The following is a 25,107-nucleotide window of genomic DNA, read 5'->3' as shown; positions in this document are numbered from 1 at the left end:
ACCAGCCCTGCCCCCCCAGGCCCCCGCTGGCCTCGCTACCTCTGTACGGCTTAGCGATAGGCACAGCCGAGCCCTTGAAGCATTCCCTGCTGGGTCCAGCCCTTCGTCCACCGGACCCTCTGGGAATTCCCACAGCCGGCACACGCCAGCTCACAAGCTATGGCCTAGGATGCAGCTCTACAAATGTGCCACATGTCCATGTATTTCCAGTGGAAACCAGGCGAAGGGCATGACCAAAGAGCAGAGATTCGAGTGACAGCGGGTAAGAATATTGGAAACGAAGGGTCACATAGAACACAAAATCCTACCCCTAGAGCCTCTGCTTAGCTAGCTGGTTCCCTTCCCGTCTAAAGAAGTGTCTCTCACCCAAATTTCTCTCCAGCATTTTCAGGTGATCCTACTTGAGCCCCCTCTGTCACGTAGCAAACTCACTGTGCGTTTCCCTCCTCGGGGAAGGATACCAAGATGTCGTCTTCGTCCCCCAAATGCACCACAGCAAACTTTCAATGTGCACCTCCAACTAGTCCCCCCCCGGCCCCACGGGGCCTGTTGTTTCCCTTTTTCTGTAACTTTTCTCTCTCTGAATTCTCACAGTCCTTCATTAGCATGTAGTTCAGCCTGGAGAATGGAGATCTACGGTGAACCAGACACAACTCCATTCACGAGTCCCCAGGCTGTGACCACTAGGCCAGCCTGCCTGTCGCCCCACCTGATTCTCTTGCTTTTGTCCCTTTCCCACCAGGTGTTTGTCCATTTTGCCAAGGACCAAAGTGAAGACGAGCCCCTGCTGGACTTGGCACCCCTGTCCAAGCCCCAGCCCCCTGACCCCTGGAAGAGGATCACCCACTTCCTGGAGGACGACAGCTACCAGGAGAGTGCAGTCTGAGACCCTCCCCCGGCCAGGAGTGTAGCCAAAATACAGAGGGGGGGCTTCCCTCGTAGCACCAGGGCTCCTCCTGCTTGGAGCAGGGTGGAGGGAAAGCCCCACCTACCCCTAAAGCTGAATCAATAAAACACCCATTGCTCCTAGGGGACAGAGGCCCCCAGCTGATGCTCCTCACCCCACATCCGTGGCTGTCCCCCCAGGGGAGTGACGCAGAGCCCCCTAAACCTGAATCAACAGTGCAGAGGGGTAGTGCCTGACTCCACGGTGCCCTCTGGGAGCAGCTCCTTCCAAGCCCCCACCCTAGGGTGCAGGGAGCTTTCCTGGGAGTCACCCCCTCTCCCAGCGAGCAAGGGGTGGGGTGGGGTGGGGTGAGCCTCCTTATGCCTTAAGTGGCAACCAGGAGGTGGGGTCTGCCTCCCACACTCCCAGGGCTCCAACGCCCACCTCTGCCCTGAGTTTGAATCCCAGGCTGGGCCCGTCGGGCTCTCCTCCTCGGGCTCCTGTGGCTGGCTCCTTGCAGGCACAGCTCTCGCTTGGTATTTGTACTGCGCCCTGCCCCGGTTCTGGGTGGGCCAGGGGCGTGGATGTCACCCCTTGCCCTGCCCAGCTCCATGCACTTCCCGCCCACAGTAGGGCCCAGGGGCCTTTCTCAGAGACTTACCCGCATTAAACCCAGCCGCTTGGGCTCCCAAGGGGGAGGCTCGGCTGGACCCTGCGGGGTCCTTGGTCCCCTTCACTGCATTCTGCTGTGAGCTGCTGTTTGAACAGGCCGCAGGGCTGCCCCCCACCCCCCAGTGACTGCAAGGCCCTCGCCAGCCGTGTGATGTCAGGGATCCCCTCTCTTCCTGGGGAGGGCGCTCCATTTTCCCTCCATTCCCCATGCTGCAGCCACCAAGGGGCTTGGCTGGGAGCCTGTCAGTAACACTCCTTCAGCTGCCGGGGCCGTGAGCCCCTCCTTTCCGCCCTGCCCCAGGGCTTAGCATGCTGCGTCCACTGGTGGCCTCCCGTGGGAACATCCCTTTGTGTTAATCCTTCCTCGGACCAAGTCGCTCTCCCAGGCCCTGAGCTGCTATGCCCCTGCCTGGAGCCTGAGCTGTCCCTAGGCGGGGAGGTCTGCGATCCCCAAGGCTCCCCAGCTACCTCCCCTCCTGGCTGTTCATGGGCCAGATCCTGGCTCCTGGTGGGAGCGGTGGTGAAGGTCTCACTGAGCGGGAGTTGGTCCCTGATCCCTAGCACCTTCCCTGGCGAGGCAGGGGCAGTGGCCCTCGCTCTGCCAGTCCTCCTTTGGAGGAGAGAACAGCTGATGCCCGCCTCCTCTCCGAGGCCGCCTGCTTTTCTGTCCGTCCGCCCCGTCACTAGCGATGCAGTGACCTCCCGTCCCCAAAGACGATGTAGCATTCTCCCCGGGCACTGTCCTAGCACAGTCTCCGCCCACTCTCACCACCAGCCCCGCCCACCATCTAAGTATTGTATTATCCCCTTTTAAAATGGCCCATATGGCCATGGCCGGCCTCTTCTCCCAATGGTCCGAGAAGCAGGCAGTGGCTGCTGACGACGTACTGTGGCGTTTGTGCCCCGGGCGTTAGGCCGGGCTAGGGCATCGCCGCGCCCCAGCCGACTGTTACAAACACCTGAGCCGATGCCCCTCCACACAACGCTGGCCCCAGGCCCCAAAGAGGCGTGACCCTGCCCCCATGCCCTGTCCGCTCTGCCCGGAGGGCACTGGGGCTGGGCTCTCTCATGTAGCTGGTCTGTTTTCTGGTATTTATAGAGCAGAGTCTGTGGAGATTTGCGTGAAATACTAAGCAAATTAAATATATGCACACAATAACCCCCAGTCTGGGGGTGGAATGATTCTATCTGGGTGTCGGGGTTTGTTCTCCAGCTCGTCCTTCGTTTCCCTCTTTCCTCCCCTGTTCTGTGGGTCTAGGGCACTTAGCCAGCCCCGTTTCCACAGTCTCTGAGCAGCTGACAATCTTGAGTATATTTATCCTCACTACCCACCTTGCGAGGGAGGGCAGGGCTGTAAACCCCATGGCACAGCTGGGAACTGAGGGCCAGGATTACAAATCGGGCCCTCAGCCACTTGTCCAAGGTCACAGGGAGAGCTGGGACTTGCAGCCAAGTCTCCCGGGTGCTAGCCGCCCGCTAAGTGTTCCTAACCCACCTGTTGCCCTAGTACATAGGGGCCTAATGTAAGTTAGCATCTTCTAGCTGCAGGTTTTCAGTACTTTGTGAATAATTAACCCCTCAGGCCCTGTGTTTAATACCCTTTATTGGGCAGAAGGGCAAATTGTGGCACAAGGAGAAGCGATTTGCCTATGGTCGCTGGGACAGAACCCAGGAGTCCTGACTGTTCCCTCACCTCTAACCATTGGATTCTCTTCTCTATACCTGCAGTGAGTTCCACAGGTTAATTCACCCTACGGAACCAAGTGACTTCTTTTCCTCTGGTTCAGAGAGGTGGCCTTTGCATTTCGGTCCCCGTCATGCACACATCCCGCTTTGTCCTCACTGCGGGATGGGGGCGCACAGAAGTGGACCACCAGCTACAGATCCCTGACAAGCAGGGGGTTAACTCCTGGCTGAGCTATCCCACAGGTGGCCAGGGTGGAGTAAGAAGGCCAGGACCAATCAGGCAGAGTTAGAAATCCAGCTGTCAGGCCTGGCAGCAGAGTGGGGGAAGGTCAGTTCTTGGTGTAGAGCTGGGGTCTTCCTGGCCATGTGGGTCTAGGAGCCTCTGGCTCTTTCACCCTGGCCAGAGGCTCAGGAGCTGGGCCGGAGGGGCCTGTGCCCCCCCGGATCTTCTCTGGCTCTGCTGCTGGCTGTACTGGGCTCTCCTCCGCCAGGGCGGTGCTGCTTTGACATGGGACGGAGCAGGTTTGCATGACCCAGCTGCTCTCGTCCTGGGGCTGTCAGCGGTGGGTTTTGGGGCAGGCTGCCTCCCTGGTGTTGCCGGCAATGGGGCTGGAAGAGAACAGGAGTGGTGAAAGGGAGGAGATGCCAGGAACGAGGAAACAGGGAGCTGGAGGCCTTAGTCCAGGTCCTGGTGAGCAAGTGTCCCTGGCACAAAACGCCTCCAGCCCCTGTGGCAGTCTGGGGCCATGGGATGGCGCCCCACCCCTAAGCCCCAGGGGAGGTGCCTTCATGGCAGCACAGATGCAGGGGATAGTGTGTGCTGATGGGGCTAGAGGTGTTTTGGGGCCCCAGAGGTTTCACCAGCACTCGATTCCCAGCTGGATCCGATCCTTAAGAAAAGGGCCGAAGGGCCAGGGGTGTCTGCGTGGTACAGAGGGCGGCGTGCCAGCGCTGGGGAACTGCTCCCCTGGCTCGGGGAATGTGATCTGTCTTGTTTTGGCCCTATCCTCTGGCTGGACTGGGCTCGGTGGGGGGCAGATCCCCCCGAGGGCAGGAATGTCCTGTGGTTGCTGGCTCTGCCCCATCTCATTCTCTTGCAGGGGCCTTTTGCCAAACCCCACCGCCCCCTCCCTGTCTCACTGTGGCTACAGCCCCGCCTGCACTGCTAAAACCCGAGGCTGGATTGTCCGGTTCCTAGGACACGGTCACATCGGCTTGAAAAGGACAATGATCTCACTGCCACGGTGGCATACAGCTACTGCCCTAGGCTGGCATGTCAGAGGCCTGGGTTCATTGTGCTCTGGATGCATCATGCCCTTGTGGTATTTGGGAAAGCTGAAGTGTGTTGGGACCTGCTGGCACGCACCTGCCCTCTGCCTCGCCTTACTCTGGGACCTGCAGAAGGCAGGTTCCCTACCCTCAGGTTCCTTCTCCAGCTCCCTGGCCCGGTTAAGGGATTCAGAATCTCAGGCTGCCATGGTCTGCAGGGGTAGGAGGAGGGGTACACGGAGGTGGGGAGCTCTTGTGGATCCCTGCAGAGCTGAGGGAAGTAGAACATCTCCCTCCACCCCCCCCCCCAGCTGGAAGGAGGGTGGCTTGGAGGACCCACGTGAGCCAGCATGGCCAAGAAGCAAGACACCCCCCGAGGTTGTCTCCGTGGCTCACCTGCCTGTCTTCCAGGTGAGCTTCACCAGTCTCCTCTCTGCAGCGGCAGGATGCAGCCCCACGACCTTCCTGTTCCTCCTCCTGGCATCATCCCTCCTGTTCAGCGCAGGCTCCCGGAGCAAACGCCACCTCTCCCCTCTGCAAGGAGACAGCTAGCTGGGCTCTGCCCCTTGGTGCTGGGATGGGAGCCTGGTCCTTGCCTCGCCCCCCACCCCCCAGCTGTGTATTATCTCCCCACGGGAGCACTCTGGTGCTCAGGGTAAGGGAGACAGGGAGCCCCTCTCCACGTGCCCATGCAGGAGACCCCCGTAGGGCTTGCATGCAGTTCTCTGGGCAATCACAATTTGGGGACTGGTGAGTAGCACGGGGGCATGGGAGCCAGGACTCCTGGGTTCTATTCCTGGTCTGGACTTGAGTGAGCTCAGGCAAGTCCCGTCCCCCTCAGTAAACTGGGTCTGGCGATAGCTACTCTCGGGGGTGAGGCTTAGCTGAGTGTCTGCAAAGCCCTCTGTGATCCCTGGATGGAAGGAAGGGCAGAGGGTTACTGGCACTGGCTGCTTGAAGTCTTCCCTGGGCCCCAGCCCTGTGTTCTCAGTTTCTCGTCCCCCTTCTGGTCCGCCTCCCCTAGCAAGGGCTCCTGGCCCAAGCCGAGATGCAGGATCTGGGGCGCTGAGCATGTCAAGCGGCAGGGGGCTGGCTGAGGGTAGGCAGCGCGGGGTGTGACATCTCCAGGATCCCTGAGGTGTCCGGTTCAAAGCCAGCAGGGGCAGCTCGGCCTGAGCTCCGTGCACTCTGCGGGGGTTCGGCTGAGGCCTCACAACGCAAGACGGTCGCCTCTGCACGTCACCAAAGTCCCCCCAGCACGTCTAGCTGTGTCCCACCACCCCCAAAGGCCTCGACTGACACATCCCCAAGCGCCCTGCTGCAGGTGCAGGGCGAGTCCAGGAAGGTTCCCCCGGGGGTGGGGAGGGACCTAGCTTGTCCGTGCGAAAGCTCTTTCGGGGGCGAAGCTGCAACCAGGTCTCCAAGCAGCCTGGGCGCGCTCTGTGGGGTTCACTCACTCGTGGGGCAAGGCAGACGCTTCCCCCTGCAGCTCCTTGCGCAGAGACTGCAGAGCCTGAGCGATCAGCTGGTGGCTCTTGCTGGTCGTGGTCTCCTGGAGTCGCTGCAGGATCAGGCGCGTGGGGAGCTGGATGTCTGGGGAGCGCTCTGGCCTCAGGAGGCTGCCCGCTCCAGCCTGGGTGAGGAAGAGAGAGGGAGGAGCGAGACCGCCCCGTGCCTGTAAGACGTGCACCCCCACTCCGCCCCTGCATGGACTCACTGCAATCTCAGGCCCCGTGGTGGCCACGTTCCAACACCCCTGAGCAGACAGATCCCGTGTGCAGGGGGCACGCTGGCGTGAGGGGGCGGCGAGGTTGTGGGAACCCCCCACTGCTCCTGCTAATGCCCCTTCGTTCATCCCTTGTGGGAAATCCCATTGCCTGGGCTTGGTGCAAATTGCTGCAGGGCTTCGCTTGGCGGGGCCTGGGGATGCTGGGCGGAGGAGCGAGCAGGCCCTGGCACTCACCCTCTCCGCCGAGCTGCTGCACTCGGGGGGCAGCAGCTGCTCTGCTGGCTCTGGCCGGAGGCTTGTCTTCGGGAAGCCCGCTGGACACGGGGGCTCCTGCCTCGGAGCAGCCCGGCGGGCGAGCACGCCGTCCCTCGGAGCCGGCGCCTGGCCAAGGGGCGGCTCACGCGCCGCGGCAGCCTGGCCGCTGTCTCCGGGCTGGGCCGCTAGAGGGGGCAGAGCGGTGACCCGGTGAGTCTGATCTTCTACGGGGCTGGCTCCACCGCCGCCGGCGCGGCCTCCCCTGCTGGGCTGTCCACGCTCCCGGGGAGAGCACCCAGCACGACGGGCGCTCCTCGTCTCTGAACGCCCCTCCCAAGGGTCCCAGGGCTCCGTAACGTTCTCCAGCACAGGGCGAAGGTCGACCAAGATCTTCCTGAGCTTGGGCTTCTCCCTGTTGGCTGCATCTCTGGGCACCTGGGGCGCGGACAGGGCCTCTGCCGGGGTCTTTGAAGTGCTGCAGCTGGTTGGAGAAGACCCTGTTCCTCCTCGCCCGTGTTCAAGGATGGGGGCCGTGGCCCGAGGAGCCAGCTTCTTTCTCTCCTTCCACCTGCCTGTTCTGTGCCCCCTACCCGAGGGGTCTGCCACCTGTCCCGGGGGCCCAGCCGCTCTCCAGGCCTCTCTTGCCTTCACCAGTGGGCGGTCTGGAACGAAAGAGGAACGCTGAGCATTGCCCATCTCTGCCCAGGCTCTCCGCCAGGCCTGCTGCCGGCTCCCCCCAAAGGAAGCAATTTGGGTGGATTATTTTTAGATCCCTCCTCTCAGAAGTGTGAGTGCCATGGCCCAGGGAAGGTGCTGCCTGCTCCCTGTTAATCTCAGCTGTGTCTGTGCCCCGACATCGCACCCAGATGGGAGCAGAGCCTGGCTTCAGCTGGCACCTCCAGCAGCTGCCTAGCCCCCCACCCCCCCGCCACGCCTTGAGGTGGATGCAATGCTCTTCTTCGCTTCCCTGTGCTATGCCATAGCTGTGCAGCTGTTAAACAGCTACAGTGTCCCACCCCAGAGGAGGCTGCATTTCAGACTCTACACACATATACACACACACACACACACACACACACACTCTCTCTTTACCTGTAAGGTCCTTTGGAATCATTCAGGCTTGCCGGGGATGGGGGATATACCTGAGCCGTACCTTCCAGCTGCAGCTGGCATGGGGCGGGGTGGAACACCAGGTCCGTCCACATGATGGATGGTAACTTCTGCTGAGCTCTTGCCCTCTTCTGGTGGCCCAAGGCCATTTGTAGTGTGGCTTCGTTCTCCTGCCCCGGAGGAAGGCAGGACTTACTTTGGCAGGGGTGGATCTCACGGGGGGCGGTTGGTGGTACTGCTGGAAGGGAAACTAAAACAGAGAGGGAAGGTACAGGGGGAAGGAGATTAGGCCAAAGGAGGGAAGATGGAGAGAGCTGGAGGAGGAGGACGAGGCTGGCAGCGCATGGAGGCAGGTCGGAGGTTCCCAGCATGGGCCATAACCTGGTACCTCTCCTCTGGGCAGATCCATCCACCTGCCCCCCCCCGGAATCGGTCTGCGCCCTGGAGCGCCCGTTGCCCTGTCACCACTGAACGTCCTGCCCCAGCTGCTGGGTGCCAGCCATCGTTCCCGCCCAGCCTGCCCCCTGCTCTGTGCCGACTGGGAGAGTAACCAAGCAAGGAACAGAGCCCGAGGACCCAGCCAGCTCATCCACCAAACAGCCAGCTTCACACCCAGTCCTGGCCCAACCTGCCTGCTGCCGGGGGTGGGGCAGGGCCCAGCCGGGCACCTCTTAAGGTGGAATTGCTCACATGGGCCAGTGCCAAGGGTTTTACTAGAATGACTCATTCACGCGGCTTCTACTTCTGGCTCCCCGTTCTTGTTCCCCTGCCTGTAACCCCCCTCCCAAAACACCCTGCACTCTACTGGGCACCCCGTGCGCCATGTGCCCTTTCCTGGCTTGCCACCTGGGCTGCCCCGGTGCCCATTCTCTTAGCCCACCCAATCACCCAGCTCAGTGACCGCCAACCTTTCTAGTGACGTGCTAAGGATTACTATTCGCTGGTGCTTTTCAGCAATAGCACTTAGTGCTTTACAAAGGAGGTCGGTCACGTTAGCCCCATTTTACAGATGAGGAAACTGAGGCACCAAGCGGGGGCTGTGACTTACCAGAGGCAGAACTGTGGGAGACTCAAGAATAGAACCCAAGCCTCCCAACCCAGTGCTTGAAACACTAGATCACGCTGCCTCTCACTTAGGACAGCTTCCATCCCTTTCCCCATGACCCCAAACCTCCCACTCCCTAGCCCTTATTCTGCTATTGATGCCCTCTTACTCTCCCTCACCTGCAGCACCCCCCGAGTAGCTGCCTCATACTGGTATTTATTAGTATTAGATTCACAGGAGTTTCTAGAGGCCAGGGCCCCATTGTGCTCAGCGCTGGACGTTTGGCTAGCAGGGGGCCATTCCCCTCCCTGGAGAGCTTGCAGTCTGTGTGTGAGCCTATGGCCAGCAGGTGGGTAACAGATGGGGGGAACCGCTGGACACCAGGAGATGCCACTCGCTGGGCTCAGCACTGGCTGCCGCAAACCAGCTGCCGCAGCCATGGCAAGGATATTGGTTTTGCAAAGGTCAAGGAGGTATTTGCTTTGACCAGGGGCCCAGAACAGCCAATAGGCTTCTAAGCCTCTGGACAATATAATACTTAGAGGACTTTGGTGTCCTGGAGCAGGCAGGCCGATGCTGGTCTGTATTGGCGAGAGACAGGGGCAGGGTCTCAGTGCCTCCTCTCAAAGGTTGGCCGTAGACTTCGTGGCTGCAGCCAGTTTCTCTTTTGCCGGGTGGGGCACGTTCCCACACGGCCGATGGGCTCGCGTGCAGAGGGGCTCTTTGGGGCAGGGCGTGAGGGGTCCGGGGATGCCCAATCTGGCTTTTGTGGGGGGAGCTGGAGCGGTGTCCACGTGCATCGGCTAACGTTCGAGGCCTGGTGCAGCGTGTGACGGTGCAGCCGTCAGGTACGGCCCCTTTGAGGCCTCCCGCGCTGCTCTGGGGGGGCGGGCTCCCCACGTCTGCGGGCACCCGGATGAACAGACGATCCCCGGGGCTTTCTTCCTGCCCTCCATGGGCTGCTCTGCCCGCCCTCCTGCTGAACACCCGCAGGCTTGACTGGATCTCCAAGGCCACAGCATCAGTAGCAACACAAACAGCCTGGATCAACACAACACAGCTTCCTACCACGCCCCAGGGCAGGGCACGTGCAGCCACACACCTTGGCGTCTGTCCTTGCTTTCAATATGGCAGCCCGCTTCTGCAGTCGGGCCACATGACTGTCGCTCCCAGAAGGCCCCGGGAGGTTGTCCTCAGCGCGGGCTAACAGGGAGTCGCCGGCAGGGACGTCTGTCCTCGTACAGTCCTTGTGTTGGCGTAGTAAGATTTTATGTTTGAATTGTGTATCATTTAAAATAAAAAATAAAAAAAATACGAATGTAGCATGTATTAAATGTCTTGGTGTCTGATTTAATTATATTCTGCCAGCCACCCTCTTTAAATAGCAAAAAGGAACGGCCTAACGGGCCATTTGGTAAAGACGCAGCAGCTGGAATCGGTGTCTGGGCTGATTTCAAGGCAGCTACAGAGGTTTTACGGCCACTGCTTTGTTGTAGGTTTAGCATTTTAAAATAAGTAAAAGAATGCCGTGATGGTTTGCTTGTGCATCGCAGCTTGATGTTCCGGTTTAAAATGTTCTGTGTAAATTAATTCTGTTTTGTGTGTAAATAAGGAAGGTATGTGTAAAAAAAGAAGTGTGAAGGCCATCGCTAAGCCAGATGTACAAGAGAAAAACCAGAAACAGATGCCAGGGCTCCAGGAGGCTGCAACACGCCCCTATCAAAATGTCAGAAAAGGGCAAATTGACAACTCTAAAAAATAAACAGGCACCTAACAATAGGAACAAAATAGCTGTCATAAAAAATAAAAACAATTTAAAAAACCAAGCACTCGTCAAACAACAGTTAATCACAGCATAATGGTGCGAAACTCATTGGTCCCAATGAAAAAAAAAAGATCACTATATAAACAGGGCACCTTGCCATGACACTTTGCGTTCGTCCTGCCAAGACTTCCCCGGAGCAGCGTGTTGCGACTGACGGACCCTGGCGCCTCCCTACCCATGATCCACCTAGCTGGCCACTAGATTGATCCGGACTCTAGACTGGTAACTATAACATCGACTGGCGGGATTTTGTGTGTGTGTGTGTGATTGAATGCATATGCTAATTGTTGTATCTTCAATAAACGCGGCGTATTGCCTTTTCCCCTGAAAAAAAATCCCGAGTGCTTCTTATAAGCATAACAGTGTCATAGAGTCATTCCGCCCGCTCAGCCAGGGGGCCCGGGTTTGAATACAGTCACGAGTCAGCACTTAGGCACAGGTACGACCAGAGGAATTCTGGGCTCGTGTATGTCTCCAGGCACCTCTGCTGGGCAAGGTAACCTCACCCATGGGCACCCCTTCTCTAGTAAGTCGTGCGTCCCAGCACAGGAGCAATAGACGGGCAGCTGCACAGGCTGGATACTGACACTGCAGGGACCAGGGCTACTGCTCCTCAAGCCACTTTTACTGGAGCCCCCGCACTGAAATTAGTCAGGTAGCTGCAGCTCTGCCCCCTTGCTCCGGACAACATCAGATGAGAGCGGGACCACGCTGTGGCCTAAGATTAAAGCCGAAGGGGCTAGGTGGCGTTACTGCACAAGAGGGGGGGGGCTGCTGCGGGCCAACGGTGCTTTCTGACAGGTGTTTTGGCTTGTAAGCCCAGCCAACCAGCCTCCGCCTTGAGCCCTCGTGCCACGGGTTAGCGGTGGGTGGGCATGGGAGCATGTCAAAACTGCTGTTCCAGTCCTGCCCTGGCCCCTGGGCTAACCTGAAGGTGCATGGTGGCTATTCCTGCTCCAGCTCGGTCCCATGCAGACCGGTGCTGCTGCGGGTCAGCGGAGAGCCCGGCATTCTTCTCACCTGGGAGAAGGGGGCAAGTTCTGAAGAGTGAACTCCTCGAAAAGAACCCGGCTAGCTACTGGCAGGAGTCGGCTTATCGCTGATAAGTCACCAGCCGTCCCTTATTGCTCTGCAGCTGCCTCCTCCTGCGGTCCAGTCGTCCCATCCGAGCTCTCTGGACCAGGAGTTCTCAACCTTTGTCTTACTGAGCCCCCCCCCGCAACATGCTATAAAAACTCCACGGCCCCCCTGTGCCAAAACAACTGGTTTCTGCGGACAAAAGCCAGGGCCGGCGTTAGGGGGCAGCAAGCAGGGCCATTGCCCCGGCGCCCTGCGCCACAGGGGGCCCTACGAAGCTAAGTTGCTCAGGCTTCAGCTTCAGCCCCAGGTGGCGGGACTGGGTGCCCCGGGCTTCCACCCCAGGTGGTGGGGGGCTTCAGCTTTCTGCCCTGGGGCCCAGCAGGTCTAATGCTTGGCGGCCCCCCTGAAACCTGCTCGCGGCTCCGAAGTGGGCGCCGGACCCCTGGTTGAGATCCACTGCGCAATGGCCTCACCCCAACAGCTGTGCGAACAGTAACACAGTTACCCACGGCTCCAGCCCCATGGCCCCCATAGTTCCACTGTCACTGATGACAGAATGAGAACCCTTAGCGCGTACTCCGGTATAAGAAACAGGGGACTAACACACAGGCAGTCCTGCTTTTTTCCCTTCCTTCTGGCCACTGAAGAGGGCAAAAGGGGTTCTAGGCAATGCCATCTGGGCTCCTGCTTCAATTCAATGGCTAAATTTTGCTTTGAAGGAATGAGGCCTGGAAGAGCGCTCTGTGGGGTGAACCCATCAAGCCAAATCGCACAGATTGCTTCAAAAGCATGTCGTGGTTATTTGTGAAAGGTCTAAAACAAGTTACAATTATTTTGCTGAAGGGTTTGAAAGTTATTCTCAGGTCACCGCAGTTGGTTCTTCCTGGGCTTGGGACTGAAGGGAGCAGCAAGGCTGGACGCCTTGCAGACAGCATCGTGGGCCCAGCTCTCCGTCAGGACCAGGTGGGATGTTGGGTTGCCACAGAGAAACCAGCTGGCCCGCACTGGAGCTCGGAAGGGCTCCGTAGTTGCAAGGTGCCTTTCCACAGTTGCCAATGCCGAGCCAAGAGAGCTGCTGATTTCTTTGTCACTTATGTCAAAGGACCGGAAAGAGGGCTTGAGACCCACTGTCTAGTGCACCTAGGTGGGATGAGGACACTGTGAGAATCAGTGGTGAAGCAGAGAGAGCCACCTGGCCGGGCATGGGAAGGGCCCACATGTCAATGACTTATTTGCAAGCAGAGTCTAATTAAGGGGAGCAAGATTTCTGAGGTGTCAACAGAGGTGGTTTTTCCTGCTGCCCCACCCCCCTCGGCAGGGCAGCTCCTGTTTCACTGCTGGGTGGGGGTATTGGCCCCTGTCCAGCTTCCCTTTCCCTGGCCACTCAGACAGCTGGAGTGAATCATCCCACAGACCACACCCAGCCCAAGCAGCTGCAGACTAGTGGCTGATTTAGGGATGAGGCGGCCTCCCTGGGAACCTCAGGTGTAATCAAGTGGTTAGTGCATAGCACCTGCTGCCACATTTAGCTCCTGAAAGGGGTCAGCCTGCCTCTGGGGCATCCTTGGCTGTAACCTGGTGCTTTGTGATTTGCATCTAGCCAGAGCACTGAAGACAGCTGTGATCCAAGATAAATCTCCCAGGATCAGGGAGTTTAACCAGATATGGGGGACAGTAGTTTGATCAGACATAGACCCGGGGGGAAGTTAAACAGATGTGGATTCTGGAAGAGGGAGTTCGCCAGACGGGGGGGGGGAGCGGTGCTGGGTTTTTTAAATGCCTTTGGGGGCCACAAGGGATGGGATGATCGTGGCAGGGACCCATCTCACTGGGGCGATTGTGATGTTCATCCATTACTGTGTGTGGTGTGCTGGGGGTCCTGGGAAGCCTGTTTTAACAAGGGGCCAGAAGCAGTAGCTAGCCAGCCTGAGTGATTTTTAATGTGTGGGCCCTGGATGGGTTCCAAAAGATGAATGAAAAAATACAGGCATTGCTGGGACTTAAAGTGATAACTCTGCCAGACACCAACAACCACAGCTAAAGGGCAGCTCGGAGCTGGCGTGTTGCCCGGTAGGCGTCTGCTCCTTGCTGGCTGCTGCTCAGCTCGGGGTAGAACATTGCTTCCTCCCCGGGAGCCTGTTTTCATACCGGTGCAGATCCTGCACCGCTGCCTGTGGGCCCAGGGCTCTTCCAGTGTGTTTGTCAACAGTGCCACGTTTTCCGTGTTGGGGCTAGGGCCACGGTGCTGTGCTGCTGGGGGGCACGTGGCCCAAGCACCAGCCGTTTTGGCCCAGGGGTAGGCAACCTATGGCCCGCGAGCTGATTGTCAGGGGCACTCACGCTGCCTGGGTCCCGGCCAGCGGCCCCGGGGGGGGCTCTGCATTTTAATTTAATTTTCAATGAAGCTTCTTTAACATTTTAAAGACCTTATTTTCTTTGCATACAACAATAGTTTAGTTACATATTAGAGACTTATAGAAAGAGACTTTCTAAAAAAACGTTAGAATGTATCACTGGCACGCGAAACCTTAGCTTAGAGTGAATCCATGAAGACGCGGCACCCCATTTCTGAAAGGTTGCCGACCCGTTTTAGACACTGGGACAGCTGAGCGTACGAGCAGGCAGTAAATATGCTGGCAGCTGCCAGCGTCTTGGCTAAATGTGGGCTTCCTGCCGCTGCAGCTGAGCCAGCGCAAGCAGCCACTGGGGAAGGTGTCTGGTAACATTCCCCAGTGTCGGTAAGGCCAGCTGTGAGTGTGGCGTGCCCCTTCTGTTTGCCAAGCCAACACCTTGTTCTAGTTCAATCCATGCGCCTCCTGCAAGGCCCACAAGAACAAAACGCACAGGCAACCTGCGGAACTCATTGCCAGGGGATGTTGTGAAGGCCCAAAGTAGAACTGGGTTCACAAAAGAATCAGATGTGTTCCTGGGGGCTAGGTCCAGCAATAGCTGTTAGCCAGGATGGTCAGGGACACAACCCATGCGCCGGGTGTCCCTAAACCGCTGACTGCCAGAAGCTGGGACTGGACGGCGTGGAATGGCTCACTTGGTAATTGCCCTGTTCGGCTCATTTCCCTCTGCAGCATCTGGCGCTGACCTCCCAGAGCCGGGATACTGGGCTAGGCGGCCCACTGGTCCGCCCCCGTGTGGCCTTGTCACGGCACGGTGGCTGGGTGGGACCTTTGGACGGCGCCCATGGTGCGACTTTCCCCCTGCAGCCCCCTGTGCTCCGTGCTGCGCTTAGGATGGTAAAGGGTTCCCCGAGGGCGGCTACCACTGCGCCCACTGCAGGCTGCTGCGGCCACAGGGCGTGGCTGTGGATTTAGTGGTGGGTCTCTGCCATGAGGGGGCAGAGTCACCCCTTCCTGGGTAGAGCCCAGCCAGGCGTTCACCAAAAATATGGAACGCTTCACGAATTTGCGTGTCATCCTTGCGCAGGGGCCATGCTAATCTTCTCTGTATCGTTCCAATTTTAGTATATGTGCTGCCGAAGCGAGCACGAGTCTAATCCCGACCACATTGCTATTTAAACCTCTGAATATAATACTATTTATAAATTAGGGTGAACAATATTTTTCCTACAGAGGACGCGTTACTAATTAGAGAAGGCAACAACCGGGGTCTGACAGGTTGGGCGGCGGTTTTTTATGCTTATTCTCTGAATACCTTTAAATTTTTTACCAGTCCCGTTTCGCGGTGCACGATGGGAAGCAGAGAGGCTCTCCTTATTTGAATACACAAATGAGGCTGGAAAGGCCCGGCCTCTCTCGCCCGCCACCGTCCCAGCGTTCCCTGTTAAGCCGCCGCTCTTGGGCCTCGCGCGCTCGTTGTCGCTGAGTAGCGTCCGGGCCGGGGCAGGAGGGGGAAGAAGATGGCGGCGGCGCCTCTGGCCCTGGGGCAGTGAGACGCGGAGCCTGGCCGGGCGCGTGAGGAGGCCCCTGGGCACGGCGAGGGAGGCAGGGCGGAGCGGGGCCCCCATGGCCGCGGGGCCGGCCCAGGAGCCGCGTCCCGCCCCGGGCCTGCCCCGGCCCCGCCGCGGCTGGTAGCGCGGCCCTAGCGCCCCCCCCCCTCCCCCGCCCGGGGGGTCACGCTCCCGAGCCTGCCGCGAGAAGGGCTCCCGCCAGGCCTGAGCGCCCCCCGACCCGGGGCTGAGTCCCTCCCCCCCCCGCGGCCCCTCATAGCGGGCTGGGCCGCCCCCAGGGGCAGCACCCCCAAGCCCCAGGGGACCGACTGCCCCCCGCATCCTGCAGGGGAACAGCGCCCCGCCCCCAAGGGGGAGCTAGTGACCCCCCCGCCCCAAGGGGTCCCCCCCTCCCCGGACTGTGCCGAGGTGTGAGCCTCCTGGGGCTAGCCCTCGAGTCCCTTCCCCCCCTCCTTTGCAGAAACAGCAGCGATTTCCCCCCTAGCACACAGCCCCCAGGTCGCTCTGCCGGGCGTCCCATTCCCCCAGCCAAAGGGCCGCTGATCCACCCACCCCCAGGGAGACCGCCTTAGACTTTGAGAGGGTAGAAACTCCCCCTTGAGAGGCACAGCTGCCTTTTTCCTTCCCTCTCCTCCCACCCCACCAAACGGCTAAACTCGGGGGGACAGAGTGCCCCCAGAGTTCTCTTCCTGAGCGCCTTCCTCACGGGAAGAAAGTAGCCTCTCCCATTGACACTCCCCCACCCCCAGAGGATCAGGATGTCGGAGAATCAGCCCAATGCGAACAATCATCATCACCCAATGAACAACAATGGGGGTGGTGGGGCCGCTGGCGGAAACAACCGGGGGGTACGGAACCCGAACCTCAACCAGAACCCCCTGATTAATGTGCGCGATCGCCTCTTCCATGCCCTTTTCTTCAAGATGGCTGTAACCTATGCGCGCCTCTTCCCACCCTCGTTCCGCCGCATCTTCGAGTTCTTCGTCCTTCTCAAGGTGAGGGGCAGGGCCACGTATGTATGAAGTGGAGGGACTTTCTCCATCCACTCTTCACCCCCCTGTGCAGTTAAGTCAAGTTGCTTCCAAACAATTCTTATCCCCCGGGAAAGATCTGCTGCTACCCTAGAATCAGTCACCTAACTCCACCTATACTAGCCAGAGAGACTTTCCCACTAGACTGGTGTATTTTTCTATTTATTAGGAGGGGATAAACCATTGTGATCGTTATTCTACACTGCAGCTGGAAGCATGCCTCCGAGTCTTGGTAGATAAATGCCCTAGCTCTGCTCAATCTAGGCACAGTGGTGTGGCTGTTGTAGGCCATGGCATGGGCTAGCCACCCAAATACAAACCTGCTCAGCCCTCTAGGTCTCTACTTAGTTTGTTAGTCCCTGTGCTGCAGTCTCCACACTGCTATTTTTAGCATGCTATCTAGAGTAGAGTTAGTGTGAGTCTGTCTACCTGGGCTCAGGCTCGCTTCGAGCTGCAGTATAAATGTACCCTATAGGGTCGCTTTAATACATTGAAAGGCTTGTTAGGGCATTTTCCTGTGCTCTTACAGTCATAGAATCATGGCAGTTAGAAATGGAGATGTCCTGTAGATTCAGTCTGCTTCCCTGCTGATGCAGCATTGTCTCTTACAGTCTGTGCTTTGTTTTAGTTTTTAATGACTCGACACAGTGGCTGCCAACATTTCCCCAGGAGAGCTGCTGGCTTATCTGTCACATTCTAACCTCGTGTATGAGGGAAAAGGAATAACTCAACAAATATCAGACTAAATAGTCTCTCTCCACAAAATGCCTCCATATTTCTCTCTCTGGGCAAAAGCTTGAGTGAATAGATTATAAAACCTTATATCGGTTTGGGAGTCTTCCTTTGCGCTGCTGAGATTCTGTTGTGTCCTCTTGTTAACAGTTCCTAGATTTAAACTTATTCTAAGAAAGTGGTTTATTGAAGCCAGAGGGATGGGAAACACTATCTATCATTTTGTCAAAGTTAAATCTGGAGGGAATATTCCTGGATGTATACAAATGATTTCCACTACTTGGATCTGATGAAGTGGGCTTTAGCCAACAAAAGCTTATCCTCAAATACATTTGTTAGTCTCTCAGGTGCCACAGGTACTCCTCGTTCTTTCATATCTAGGTCACTGGTTCTAGTCCATCTGATGGTTGTGTGGCCAAAGTGGAATGATTTGGTGTTTTCAACCTGGTTTCTGAAAAGACAGTTGTGGATAGAAATAGGTGTTGTCCACATTAGGAAAAAGGTGAAGAGAGGAAAGTCTATCATGTGTTAGAAAACACTGCTTACCTCAGCCTGCTAAGTGTGAAAACTATAAACTACTTTATCCTCTTGTCTGCTTTTTGGTTCCATTATGCAACCACAGCTGGTATTGATTGGTCTCCCTTGTGGGGCATCTCTGCAGAGAGGCCACAGTTTAAATAGGCCATGGAGGCTGAACTCCTCTCACTCCTCAAAGTTGAAGATTGGAAATGAGGCATGTTAGTGAGATCTGGGTTGGGATGCTCTGTTACTATCTATGCTTGTGTTTTTTACCAGTGCTAAATGTAAAAAAAATTTCACAAAAAATAATTAGTTTCTAAGGGACAACAGTGTACTTACATTATAATATTCACGGCTACCATGCTGAAACCTTACATTATAGTAGCATTAGTCACTTAAAAAAAAAGAAACCAATCAGGACAGTAATATCAAGTGTAAATCAATGCCTATTTCATCATGACAGAATGACCTTAATGCACTAATAGTACATTTTCACTCAGCATCTTTAGTTGTTCTTCTTGGAAATGGCCAGGCTTTTTAACCTTTTCCTTTTCTATAACTAACTGAAGGCATGCTTAAAAACTTGAAATGGGATGGGACTTGTTACTAGACTGTTACGTGGAATGAGTGGTAGCCAAGCTAATAGTGTCTGTTGCAGAGCTCTGGGTAGCTGAATTAGCCATGCATACATGTGCAAAACAGCCTGCTTTTACCGTAGGAGTGATTTTAAAAAGAAGTCTTAAATTTTCAGAGACAAAACGGAGACTCTGGTGCAAGTGGCATACATAAAAGTGCTTTAACTAATTAACCAGATTTCAAGCAGATGTTCTTTAAGTGGGGACGTAGTATGATGCTGGCTGTCTCTCTATAGGGCTAAGCCGTCTGGGTATAGATGTAAGGCATGATCCTGCCATTTATTGTGTAGGGGTGAATTCCTGTACCTGTACAGAGCCCTATTGCCTTAAGTGGGGTTCCTTCAATTGTCGAGGTTTACGTGCATGTAATGAGTTGCAGAACCTGTGTCTAGGTGAGCTTTGGTATGCATGAACTTCAGCCTTATCTCTTGGTCCCTTGTAGCTGAAGATGTCTTCGTACAGCTTCTTAATCAAATCCGTGGTGTAGCTGCCTAGTTTTGCCAGTCTGTTTACTCCTGCTGAGGAGCTCAAGGATAATGAGTAGCTAGAACTAGTTGTGTTACGCAATGATCAAGCACCTTAAGGAGGTTGGAGAGCAAACAACCCTAAAACTCAGCTATGGTGCTGTATTCTAGAATGCTCTCCATTCTTGGTGGAGAGCTGCTCTGCAAGCTATTGAATGTATCTGTTAACATCACCCTGGATTGTTCCCCAAAATAAGGTGGTAAAAACCCATTAGTCTGTAGTGATATCACTTTCTTCTGATGTGACTTTATAGCTGTTCCTCTAGTTGAGAAACATCTCTTGACTATTTTTGAAAGTGGAGACTCCAGCTTGAAGTGTCCTTTTTATGGATGGTAAATCGCTAACCATCCCTTTAGTGGGGTGACTTGTTTGGTGTGAATTTAAAAAAAGTCTCTTTTGTAACAGTAAATATTTTTTTAATAACCATAACAATAAACCCCCTTGCAATTCTATGGAAAGTGTTCCACGGTGGCTTTCAGGTCACGTTTGCTGAAGCTTTACACTCAAGGCTTTTCAATCTAATTGACATGATTGGTTGTCTGTGTGTAGGAGAGGCCCCATCTTGGAATTACTTAAACCTCTCTTGAGCAGAAAAACTGAGACACACACAAACAATTGTTTGTTGTTAATTAATACTGACATTAGTCCCCGTGAATGAAAACTGAAACCCTTCTAGTTTTCAATATAATGTAGATCACTGAAAAGTACAGTATTGAAAAATGGTAGTTTAGTATTACTAATCTACAGTGAACATGCTGGAAGTAACCAGAATTTTAGACTGGAGAACTTCTTGTCTGTGCTGCATAATGGGATGTTCAAAGTGCATGGCATTCATATTGGGACTATGGATCATTTTAGGATCTAGCTAGGGATACTGTCTCAAAAATCAAGAGCTGAGATCCGTTCTGATGCTAGCTGTCGAAGGCGTTTGGGGGTGAAAGATTCTGCCTGTGAATCATGGAAGGCAGGAGCCATGTTTTCTATTAAGTTGAAAAACTGATCACTGAAGGCTGTAGAAGATCAGGGGAGATTGCTCGGTGCACTCACTTGCATGTTGGCCCGAAGAACGCTTCTTCGGTTAATTTTCAATCACTTTATTGCCACATTATGATGACGAAGTTCATGCAGAATGTTGAGGTTCTGAATTTAGGGCTGGTGACATGGTAGTAACAGGTTCAATGCTGTTGCTCTCCCTTTCTGATTTGGTGAGAGGTTGCCTCGTCTTGGGGTTATTTGTGCCTCTTACGTCTCATAAAGTTGTGCAATCTGTCTTTCTTGTGCTTTAATGGGGAGTATTTGTTATTCCTAATAGTTTGAGGAAGTATTGTATGGCGAAGAGAGAATTTTCTGTTTCAGTTTCAACTCTGTCAAAATGATTGAGCTAGGCCTTTTTTGGCTTTCCAGCCAAATGTCTGATGGCTGACTGCTGAATTTGGTAAGATTTTGCTTGTGTTTTGGGCATTTGATCTGTAGTGTTAGTGTGCAGGGATTTATAGAAATGTAGCTTGTATATTTTTTTCTATGCTTTCCAGCAGGACATACATTGTGTTTCACACTAGTGTTGGTGTCTGAGCTCCGGGAACAAACTGAAAAGTTTGAGCAGGTCTTTTGGTTGGATGAAGTTGTGTGTGCTTTCTTTGATGTTTCTTTCATCTCACTACTAGTTATGTTTGTGCCCAAAGGCCCCAGTTGGGATTGGGTCCCCATCATGCAGGGTGGAGACAACCCCTGCTCTGGAGAGTTTACAGTCTTATTCTTGATGTAGGAATGTCTCTTTCCAATCTGATGCTAGTACCTACCTGATTGAACAGAGACTTGGGCCTGGTCTGCACTTAAAATTTAGGTTGGCATAACTACTTGTATAAAACCCACACCCCTGCATGACATAGCTATGGTTACTTAACTCTCAGTATAGATACAGCTAGGTCAGTGGAAGATGCTTCAGTTTACCTATCTCCTGTCACTTGGGGCGGTGGTGTTTCTACACTTAACTAAAAAACCCCTGACGTGGTGTAGATGCAACCTACACTGACGGCATTATGCCAACATTGTTCTGGCTTTGTGGCTATGCTGGCATGGTCCGCGCAGCACAGCCATCGCCTGCAGGTAGGTATCTCCTGACTTTCTCTAACATTTCCTACCTGAGCTCAAGTTGCCTTCCCTGTTTGGTCAGTTAACCTTGTAACAAATCACAGGAATGCTTGTTTTAAGTGAACTTTGCCAGCGTTGATCTTGGCTTAAGTAAAGGCTGTGTATTGGCTTTCTAAAATGAGAGAGAATTCAATGGAAAGAAAACTGGAAATGATCTGGAAATACTGTCTAAAGCTAAAGCTGTACCATTTGTCATCTTACGTAGCAGGTATTGTATAAATGAAACCAATTGGTTCATCCGCCTTTAAATAAAGATAATTAAGGCCCTGTCTATGCTGAGATCTGCAGCCATGCTCTAACTACTCAAGAGGCCCACTTGTTTTAAACATGACTCTCTAGAAAGGTTTGGAGGGGGTTGTAAAATCTCTGTGCAGACAAAACTAAAGTGGCCCCTCCCTTTCCCCTTAATTTTGGTTTCCTTCAACAGTGGACATGTAGGATTAGAGAGTCTGTCTTTCATTATCCATGCAGTGAATTCCCCCAGTAGCTAGTGACCTAGGTGAATGAAATTCAGGAAGAATCTGGTCAAGCTAGAGAAGCTGAGGTCTAGGGCAATCCTGCCTTTTCATATAGGTCTTATATGGGGCTAAAACACCTCTGCCTGAAAACCCCAACACACAGTCCTCATGACACCACTGCTGTTGGCAAAGGCTGAAATGCTCTCCTGTGACACACGTTTGCTAATGCTATCACTGATGGTATAGGGCATAAGGAATATGCAGCCAGCATTTTGAGCCAAATCCTGGTCCTATTGGAGTCCGTAGGAGCAGGATTTGTGCCTTGGTGCATATGGGTAGAGTCTACTAACACACTGGAAGTTTTAATAAGTTTCTGGTTATTTTTAAAATTAACATTTTACCATTTCAAGTTTTATATAAACAGTGCACAGCTACAGATATTCTAGTTTTATCTGTCCAACAGTCAAAAAAATTGCTTATGAAACATACTTTCCTCCTTAATGCCAACTGTAAGGGTTTTATTTAAAAACCAGGAGAAGGGCAAGAAACAACATTCAGGTTCAGAAACCTCAAGGCAGTTGTACAAAGATCTGAAATATGACATTTTATAATTCAGTGAAACATACATAGTGAAAACGTCACCATACAATCTCTGCATTTAAACTGCAAAGAAAAAGGAAACATTCTCTCCTAGATATAATGTTCCATGAGCCAATAACTAGCTGCTCATAGGTGAAATTTCTTCTTAACTCTGAGAGGCAGGGTGAGTGAGGTTAATATCTTCTATTGTGTCAACTTATGTTGGTAAAAGATACATGCTTCTGAGTTTCAAAGAGCTCTTCCTTAAGTCCATGGAGCTTGAAGGCTTGTCTGTTTCATCAATAGAAGTTGGTCCTGTAAAAAAGATTCTCACCCGTCTGGTCTGTCTCATATCCTGGGACCAGCACGGCTACAATTCCGCAAACAACAATGAAAGAGAGCCTATAAAATAAGGGTTGAGGTACCTTATACGTTTTTACGCTAACTAGTGCCATATGTGAGAGAGACTCTAACCAGTGTAACTGCAGATATGTTTCTTGTCCACATAAATATCTGTTCTTTTTTGGGGGGTCTCACTGTGCTTTTAGCCTCAATATCTTGAATTTTCTCAGAAAGTTGCTTAAATCATCTGTTTGTCTCTCCCCCTCCCCCCACCCATTTAGCCCTCTAATGATGATCTAGGGTCATAGGAGGGAGTCTTCTGGTCCACCTTGTTAATGGCTTGTAAGAGTGTATCAGAGCCCCAAGACCACTCCTTGTTTCCTCTCAATGCTTTGAGTTGCAGTTAGAACAATGGAAGAACTTTCCTGGAAGGTGGGGATGGGGGTGTATGTTTAGTGCCTCTTCTGGACACCACCTCTCCCTGTCTTTGGATCAGTTGTAGAAGCGTAATCAAAGTGAAGCTGTCAGTCTCTCCTCAGTTGGCCTGTGTTTTGGAGCTGTAGGGACCTTAAAAAGGGAACAAACAACAAAAATCTGACCATCAGATAATGTTTACAAAGAAATAGTAAAGGTTTCTAGCTGCAGGCTTCAAACAAGCAAGGGCTGAGGAAGAAATGCCTGACTTCCCCATCTGGTCACTAATCCTTCCCTCAGATCTTAGCTCTCCTTCTGAAATCCTGCTTCCTTCACCTCTGGTGATGTCAGGTGGCAGCGGGGCAGTGGTAGGAACTGCAGCAGCTGGGGCTATGGGGAGCTAGATTAAAAGGAAACACTCTTTAAGCTGGCAGTTTTCCTGTAATAAGTACAACACACCCACCTTTCATGTCTAAGGAATGTCCCCAGTTGGAGCATATTTTTTCAGTGTAGTAGCTGTTTTGTGTTACCTGCTTTAATTTGGTACCAGCTCCCTGTTGAAGGTCTTGCTGGCACCAAAATACAGTCTAAAGGGGTTGAATACTTTTTTTTATTTTTTACTTTCAACTGTATGTTAAATCCACAGAGAAGTGCCCAGGGAATAGACTCAGCATTGTTTGCCTCATGTCTTCCCTGGAGAAGGTGATCCCAGTATTAAACTGCAATTCTGCATCATGGGAAGAAACAAGGAACAGCCTTGGGGCTGGGTGTAGATATATTTATAGATATCATTTTAAAGCTGGATCAAATATTAGATCTCACGGTTGCAGAGAAACGCTTGGAAATGTATTCTGATTAGCACCTTACAGGCTCAAAGCCCAGAAGGCAAATAAGAACCCAACATACATTATTTTAACATATCATGATTTTGGGGCTGGTCTGACTCATTATTTTTGAATACTTTTTGTCTTGGCAATACTGGGTACTGTCTGATCTAGACATCAAATAATCTAGATACTTCTCCTGTTGAGGCTTTTTTAGGTCCCTTACAATAAAAGCACGCAGCTGAACAGCAGCCACACACCAAAGAGAGTCTATCCCAGGAAGCTTGAGTACAAACCTTAAGATCGTCCTGCATATGTAAGATACAGTAGGGGAGTTCTACCAAGCCAGAAATCAGAGACAGGCTAGTTGTATCTGGGAAGATTTGTGTAGTCTGATAGCTATACTTGGTTCGCAGTCACGTTCTTACAGGATTTGATTGATCCTGGGATACCATCCCCATTCCTTTCATTACATTGTGTGGAGTAATGAAAATATGCAGTGTTTAGCACTCATCAAAGATGATTTCTTAGTGAAACATGTACCCTTAGCCCAATGTGTTCACCCTGGTAAATTCTGGTACTTTGCTGTTAGTGGATCATTATTAGATTAAAAATTGTAATTTAAAAAATGTCTTTATCTGCTCTTGTCAGAGCCCTAGTTTATTAAGGTTAAGTGTCTTTAAAAAAATCTAGCTTACTTTTCACTGTTTGGTATTTTGTTTTGAGCTTCATTCAGCATGGGGCATGAAAACAGGCTGGTCAATTTCTCTGTCTAGTTACCTTTCACTAGCACGACTATGAAGTGTTTTCTACAAGTAGAAAGGAAGTGATTTTAAATTCAAACTCTCTGTCCTTGGAAACTTTAAAAAAAAAATCACAAGAACTAACAGAAAAGTTTTTAATGAAAGGCTTTGAAATAAGACCTAAAACTATCTGACTCTGTCCCTTTAAAACATTTCCAATGACTGTCTCATGACTTGTGATATCTGCTGAGCAAAGATTACATGTTGGCACCAACCGAAGTAAGCACCTTGTCAATATTAAACTGAATTCTAGAGGCTTGGGAATAAATACACAAGAATTAATTACTAGAGTTAGACTTCCTGGAAAATTCTGGCCCAGTGGATTCATACAGTATATTCCCTCCACTGGAAACCAGTTTCTGGGTCAGAGGGGAAAGTCTAGCAAGGGATGGCTTGTTTGCCAACAAGCAAGCATTTGAAAATAGCACAAGAGAGTGGGGTGAGGAGAGCCAAAGGTAAATGGGCGGTGTCCATTTTTTTTTTTTTGAAGATAGGTTACTTTTGGGGAAAACCAGGAAGTTAAACTTTGTGCTTCCCAGAGGTATCCAGGACAGTTTTTCTCTGAACGGGCCTCTGCTGCCATATCAGATGGCTATTACAACCCACTCTCTGGTA

General features: G+C 53.0%; 3 protein-coding genes, 1 long non-coding RNA gene and 1 other non-coding gene across 9 annotated transcripts in view; 2 read left to right on the top strand and 3 right to left on the bottom strand.

Moving 5' to 3' along the window:
* ABCA7 (ATP binding cassette subfamily A member 7) overlaps positions 1 to 2,718 on the top strand; it is a 46,167-nt gene extending 43,449 nt beyond the window's left edge. For all 4 annotated transcript variants that reach the window (XM_074939666.1, XM_074939669.1, XM_074939668.1 and 1 more), the window contains one exon: positions 743 to 2,718. In XM_074939666.1, the coding sequence (XP_074795767.1) occupies positions 743 to 886 (144 nt within the window). In that variant the 3' untranslated portion in view covers positions 887 to 2,718. The remainder of the gene's footprint in view (positions 1 to 742) is intronic.
* Positions 2,719 to 3,606: 888 nt separating this feature from the next.
* Positions 3,607 to 6,137, bottom strand: LOC141977919 (uncharacterized). The gene is made up of 3 exons (XR_012636307.1): positions 5,971 to 6,137; positions 4,910 to 5,047; positions 3,607 to 3,853 (listed from the first exon to the last, which is right to left on the bottom strand). It is a non-coding gene; the product is annotated as an uncharacterized LOC141977919 (long non-coding RNA).
* Positions 6,138 to 14,950: 8,813 nt separating this feature from the next.
* LOC141978028 (U6 spliceosomal RNA) lies at positions 14,951 to 15,057 on the bottom strand. The gene has a single exon (XR_012636323.1). It is a non-coding gene; the product is annotated as a U6 spliceosomal RNA (small nuclear RNA).
* A 980-nt stretch (positions 15,058 to 16,037) lies between these two features.
* Positions 16,038 to 25,107, top strand: part of TMEM259 (transmembrane protein 259) — a 28,891-nt gene continuing 19,821 nt past the window's right edge. For both annotated transcript variants that reach the window (XM_074939673.1, XM_074939674.1), the window contains exon 1: positions 16,038 to 16,474. In XM_074939673.1, the coding sequence (XP_074795774.1) occupies positions 16,238 to 16,474 (237 nt within the window). In that variant the 5' untranslated portion in view covers positions 16,038 to 16,237. The remainder of the gene's footprint in view (positions 16,475 to 25,107) is intronic.
* The window catches only part of GRIN3B (glutamate ionotropic receptor NMDA type subunit 3B), a 42,455-nt gene continuing 39,558 nt past the window's right edge, over positions 22,211 to 25,107 (bottom strand). Inside the window, exon 10 of the mRNA XM_074939671.1 lies at positions 22,211 to 23,018. Within this exon, the coding sequence (XP_074795772.1) occupies positions 22,976 to 23,018 (43 nt within the window). The 3' untranslated portion in view covers positions 22,211 to 22,975. The remainder of the gene's footprint in view (positions 23,019 to 25,107) is intronic.

This window comes from Natator depressus, chromosome 25, assembly GCF_965152275.1.
Source record: "Natator depressus isolate rNatDep1 chromosome 25, rNatDep2.hap1, whole genome shotgun sequence".
In the NCBI taxonomy this organism is placed as follows: domain Eukaryota; kingdom Metazoa; phylum Chordata; order Testudines; family Cheloniidae; genus Natator; species Natator depressus.
The sequence above is the reverse complement of the archived record's forward strand: the minus strand, read 5'-3'. Positions and strand labels throughout refer to the sequence as shown.